This window comes from Priapulus caudatus, unplaced genomic scaffold (assembly GCF_000485595.1).
Source record: "Priapulus caudatus unplaced genomic scaffold, Priapulus_caudatus-5.0.1 Scaffold520, whole genome shotgun sequence".
Lineage (NCBI taxonomy): Eukaryota > Metazoa > Priapulida > Priapulimorpha > Priapulimorphida > Priapulidae > Priapulus > Priapulus caudatus.
Window position 1 is genome coordinate 71,505 of NW_014577581.1, and position 6,326 is coordinate 77,830.

General features: G+C 44.6%; 1 protein-coding gene across 1 annotated transcript in view; it reads right to left on the reverse strand.

Annotated features, from left to right (window-relative positions):
- LOC106811263 (carboxypeptidase E-like) overlaps positions 1-6,326 on the reverse strand; it is a 13,801-nt gene that overhangs the window by 2,236 nt on the left and 5,239 nt on the right. The window contains exons 2-6 of the mRNA XM_014814826.1: positions 5,810-6,015; positions 5,085-5,240; positions 4,203-4,369; positions 3,688-3,833; positions 2,162-2,301 (exon numbers count right to left, since the gene is read on the reverse strand). Coding sequence (XP_014670312.1) covers positions 2,162-2,301; positions 3,688-3,833; positions 4,203-4,369; positions 5,085-5,240; positions 5,810-6,015 — 815 coding nt within the window. The remainder of the gene's footprint in view (positions 1-2,161; positions 2,302-3,687; positions 3,834-4,202; positions 4,370-5,084; positions 5,241-5,809; positions 6,016-6,326) is intronic.

Sequence of the window (6,326 nt, forward strand, 5' to 3'; positions counted from 1 at the left end):
GCTCTCTTCTCCTCTCTCCCTCTCTCTCTCTCTCTCTCTCTCTCTCTCTCTCTCTCTCTCTCGTTCTCTTCTCCTCTCTCTCTCTCTCTCTCTCTCTCTCTCTCTCTCTCTCTCTCTCGTGCTCTCCCTCTTCCTCTCCCTCAGTGTAACACCGGATTAACATTGACACAGTCACCACATTTCATGTGCGGCCGTATAAAACGTAAAATGGGGAATTGTGTGATGTACTATGGATACTTACACGGTACGCTGAAAGCAAAGATGGTATTAATAAGTCCCAACTCGTTTGATACGAGGAAACAAAATGACTCAACATCGTGTTTAAAACTCTGTGAAAGCGTTCATTAGCGACATTGGATGCCGGGTGATAGGGTGCACATGTGATCGCTTTGATTTCAAAATGCTTTGTTAACTTTGCCATAAGGTTATTGCAAAATTTTGTTAAAGTATCTGATAAAAGTATCTTTAGGCATGAATGTCGTGGGATTATTTCATTAATCAGTAAATCTGCCACTGTTTGAGCTGATTTATCATTAACTGCGAAACATTCAGGCCAGCTTGTAAAGAGATCATGGAAATGAATTAGATACTTATTGCCTCGGGGTGTAGTTGGATACTGGCATGTATCAACAGCGATTACTTCGAATCGTGCGTTGGGTGTTAGTGCCGCGGCTAAAGGTGAACGTACATAAGTTAACTTACGGGATTTACAGATTATGCAACTACGTACATAGTCGTTAATGGTAGCATACATTTTCGGCCAAAAATATCTTTCCTTAATGTTAGCGTATGTTTTTTCGAAGCCCAAGTGCGCGCTGTGTAGATTATCATGATGGTAGGCAATAATCACTGTTTGATACTGCTCCGGCACGATGAGTTGTACGTTTGGTTTGGTGGTCGCTGTAGGTTCCGTTATATGCTGGAATAAATAGTCTTCAGATATAGTATATGTTGAAAGGAGGTGTAAATCTTTAAGCGTGGTGACTAGAGACGTAAGTGCTGCGCGTATTTGATACAATAGTGGGTCATTGTACTGTTTTTGTAGTATATTGTCTAAGGATGGCAGCGAAGTGGCTTGGCGTGAGTGTGTCTTTGTTGCTTGCTTGCTTGCTAATCGTCCTGCTTGTTGCTCGACATTGGCTGACAAAGAGTCATTGTCTTGTTGTGTGGGTCGACATTCTTGTGGAGCTAAAGCGTGTCTTGCTGATACACAAAGAACGTGCGAGGCTTATCATTGCTGTTCAAAGGTGCGATGCTCATGGTTACCGGTGGGGTGCTGCGCTGGTCCATTGTCTTGACATCTAGTAATTGCATTGCCTTGTGTTGCCTCGCGCAGCCGCGTGCGTGTCCCCCAGATGTTTGGTGAGGTGTGAAGTGGTTTGGTCAGCGCCCGCACCCACGCGTGTGCCCGCACATGCATTTAAATCGTGATCGGTTAGTCGAGACAAAAGATCGGCATTCGTGTTAGACTTGTCGGGGTAATGGTTGGAGAATATTCACTTATAATCATCGCCCATCTTAAAAGTCTAGGGTTTCGAAGCTTCGTTGATGATAATAAAAACTGTAGAGGCAAATGGTCAGTTTGAATTTCGAATGAAGCTCCTGCAAGATAATGGCGTAACTTCTAAAGTGCAAAGAAAATAGCAAACCCTTCGCGCTCAACAACGGGCCAACAACATTGTGCGGAAAGTCTCGCACTTAAATATTGAATAACTACTTCTCGACCATGACAATCCTTTTGTGACAGTACCGCTCCAACGGCGTGGCTGCTAGCATCTGTGTGTAAAATGTACGGTTCGTTAACTTGTGGATAAGCTAGAATCGGCGCGTGTGACAATGCATACTTCAGCGCAACAAAGGCAGCGTCAACGTGATCATCCCATATAAAGCGAGCGTGTTTCTTTGTTAGGTTAACAAGTGGTGCTGCGATTCTAGCAAAGTTTTTGACATGCATGCAATAATGTCGCAGAACCAGTGACTAATAATACATTAACGATCGTATCACGTAAACTAATAGCACACGCGATGTCGTCTTGTCATTTATATCGGGTGTACTCGAAAATGATTTAGGGTGAGACTTCGTTACAAGGGTTGCCACTCTCAACTGTGCGACGTGTTTCACAGACTCTCTAATAACTTGGCTTCCTCTCTTTTTGCTCACCTGCCACATGAAGTTAAGCATCGAGTCCTTGTTCTGGTCCCAGTACTTAGGAAGGTCAGCTGCTGGTGGATACTTGTTGCATCCTAGCTCCAGTGTAATCTCCATTGCGTTGGAGCTCAAGTAGTTGAAGTCTTGCATTCCTGCAAGGAACACAACGGCACCTCGTTAAATCGCACTCCGATCTCAATACCCGGGCTACGGCCAGTTACGGCAAATGAGGAAAAGCCCTACCGCACAAACCTGAACAAACTAACAAACCAACCATCCAAATATTCCATCACTGGGATAATCCTAATGAACATATTACCTCTGGCTGGGCAAACTGAAAGGCATGTACTGAAGATATCACCCAATGAATCCTACACGATAACCTTTAAAGTGATTACGTCACTCAGTAAAAGTAAAAAAAAATATTTCCACTTTTTCACAAAATGTAAATAATTCTGTTCACTTTTTATGGTTAAATTGCTGCATTATACTTCCTATTTTACTGTACTGTTTGATGTAAACATACACTCGTGACTCATACATAGCCCATAGTAAGCAATTAAAGTGTGTATGGCTCAGAAAAACTAAATATAGCTGAATATAGTCTCACCTGACAGTGGAAATATCACTGATTATACCAACATTCAAACCACCAAGATTTTATGCCGTTATAGCATAGAAAAATTGATTTGACCACATCATACCAGCAATAAATTTTATCGTGTCAGGACTCTCAAAAATCACAAATGGCGTCTCAAACAAGCAAACATAATTAAAACAAAAGGGCGTGCAATTCTGTTTGGTAAATATTATTGAGTTTTTATGTCAATAATTCAGAGCACTTTCTGGCATTGTCATTCCCGTGTTACTATCTGACTGGCAAGCCACAAGCTTTTCTAATAACAGACTTTACGTGGCATTAGTACTACACTGCTGTTACGCTAGTATGAACGTCTGTGTTTACACTCTGACCTGATTTCTACGGTGCGTGGTATGCATTGCTGCACCGTGATAGATGTCTCGCGCTACCGCGAGAAAATTCGAGAGATGGCAATGGTAAACAGAAACAGAACACAAAATCGCAATCGTGCATGATTTCATTGGATTTGGTGAATACGAAGGTTCTAAGACATTTTATCGTTACTCTAGACAATTGCATTTACTCAAGCAATAACGGTAGGTATCATGAAAGTGGGGAAAACACTGGAAAATTCTCGCAATAGACGGTTTAATGTCAGGATCATAATATCAAATCGTCCAGGTTTTTTGGATTTTTAACTAGTTGAAAAACAATCTTATCCGGTAAGAATTTGACGATACATTTAGTCCTGTTAGTACTTACTTTTAATGTAAAAAAAATGGCAATAATAATTTTACAAATATACGCCATAGAAAATTCGTGACGTAGTCAATTTAATTCCAGAAAAAACATTGTGCACGGTACATCCCCACCATCCACAGCACTGCAACGACACAGCGAAGCAAATGCAAAAGACAACATTGTGGCATCAAGGGGGCGCCACACGTCACGCACTCACCGCCGGCGACGCTGTACCACGCAGCGCCATTTGTGATGCCGCCCTGACGAGCAAAGTTTCCGTCGTTGGGATCCTGTGGGCTGCACGACTTGTGGTTGAGGTTAGACATCTCCGGATGCTTGGAGGAGTAGGCGAGAGCAAGTTCCCTGCATACAGATTACATTATATAAGATATATATATATATTATATATAATCTATAATATATATTATAAAATATATTATAGATAAGGGGGGCATTCCCATGCCAAAACCGTGTACATTATCAGCAGCGATGTACACTACCAGGTTACACCTTAGGGTAATATTATTATTATTATTATTTATTATTATTATAGATATATAATATAGGAATTTTATTTTATGATAAATATATTTATATAACCCGTCAGCACCAGCACTGACAACTAGCCTAGTTGCCAAGCTGAACGAAGTTGTTTGAGTTTTTTATCCACTAACCCCGCTCACCTCCCTCTCTCGCAACCCCCACCTTCCCTTGCCTTCTCCTTTCCCCTACCTGAAGGTCTCGTCATCGGGGCTGGCTGTGTAGTGTCCCAGGCTGCTGCCACTGCGACTCTCGTCGTACGGGTAGTTAGCGACGAGGTCGCCACCGTGCATGTTCGCCGACAGCGCGAAAGGAAACTGCTGCAGCCAGAGTAGCACGGCTCGCGTCTCTGGTTCCAGCTGCAGAGAAAAACGCGTGTACGTGAGTGAACGAGACGCCTATACTCGTCTGGCTCTTTTCCCCCCTCTCTCTCTCTTTTGTACCCACCCTCTCTCTCTCCCTCACTCACGCACGCACACGCACTTGCACACGGTCACACGCACGCACGCACGCACGCACGCACGCATGCACGCATGCACACACACACACACACACACACGCACACAAACACACACACACACACACGCACACACTACCTCTCTCTCCTCTCTCCCTCATTTCCCACTCAGCCCCCTTTTATTCCTCTCTCTCTCTGTCTCTCTCTCCCTCTTCCACCCTATCTCCCTCGCTTCTCTCTGCTGCTTGCTCCATTTCACTTACTAAGTTACTACCCTTTCACTTACATTTCCTCCTGATTTTAATTATGTGGGCCAGTCACAGGGCATTTCGAACTCCTCCCTTCCTCTCTCCCTTTCTATGGCCTTGCCTCCAGGGTAAAAAATACACGGGAGCGATGAGCGATTCGCTCTTCAAACCTCCAAAATCGCTCCCGTGAGGCTCAAAATAGCTCCCGTAAAATTTTTGACGACAGCTATTTTTCCCTACAGACTTGAAAAAGACCTCCCGTGAAAAAAAACGTAGTTTTTTTCCTGTCTCCCACCCTTACTCCCTCTCCTCCTCCCACCCTTCCTCCCTCTCCTCCTCCCACCCTTCCTCCCTCTCCTCCTCACTCACCGGCGTTGACAGTCGACGCAGCTGATTCAGCACATGATTGTTCTGCAGATGCAGCTTCTCGTTGCTATAGACGATGCGGTTCAAATCGGGAAAGTTCCTGTTTAGGTCCACATCGTGTGCATTAGCTCTTCCCTCTATCGACTCCATTCCCTGCACCTGTGAGTGTAAATCAAATTCAAATTCACGTGATAATATTATTTAAAGGTGATGTTTCTATTAGAACCATTCCACCCAATGCCTTCCCTCCTGATCCGTCCCCCATCCACCTGACACTCCTGCCCCTCCACCCACTCCAGTCTCTAAACCAGCGGTTCTTAACCTGGGGGTTGTTTGGGGTTTTTCTGGGCGTCATCAAGGGGTCATAAATGAAACAAATTCAATTTAAATTCTATATAATTATCAGGGTGCTACAAAATTTCTTTTCCTCACTTGCCCTGTTGGGCAAGTGACTCAAATTTGGTTGCCCACAAGCCCAAAGCACTTGCCCCCAAAAAAATTTTGATCGTCTGATGGCTGCAAAGGAATTTCAGCCATCCCATTGACTGAGTATTGGCAGACATGTCTTCATAAATCGGGTTTATTTCTTCAATTTCTGTTTCGGGGGTCACGGTACTGACCAAGAATGTCTGATGGGGTCGTGAGGCCAAAAAGGTTAAGAACCACTGCTCTAAACTCTGCCACACCTCCATCCTCCATCCTACCCTGCACCACCCCTCCCTTCTCACCGCATCCTCGTAAGGCTCCGCCTGCGCCCAGCCGTCCGGGTTCATAGATGGCAGCAGGTGTATGCGCGTCAAGTTAACGAGCTGCTGGATTTCCTCGTTGCCGTGGCGATACTCATCACACAAGTAATCGGCTAGCTTGAGCAGCATCTCGCGTCCGACGACCTCGTTACCGTGCATGTTAGCGACATATTTAAACTCCGGCTCGCCTACAACAAAGAAAGAGAGAGAGTGAGGGGTGGAAAGAGGAGAGGAATCATGTATGTCTGAGATTGTTAGGAAGAGAGGGAAAGAGAAAGCTATAAAGTGTTTATGGGTGTGTAAGAGAAAGCTAGACACAGGGGAAATGAGAGAGATTAGGAGAGAGATAGAGAGAGAGAGAGAGCGAGAGCGAGAGAGAGAGAGAGAGAGAGAGAGAGAGAGAGAGAGAGAGAGAGAGAGAGAGAGAGAGAGAGAGAGAGAGAGAGAGAGAGAGAGAGAGAGAGAGAGAGAGAGAGAGAGAGAGAGAGAGAGAGAGAGA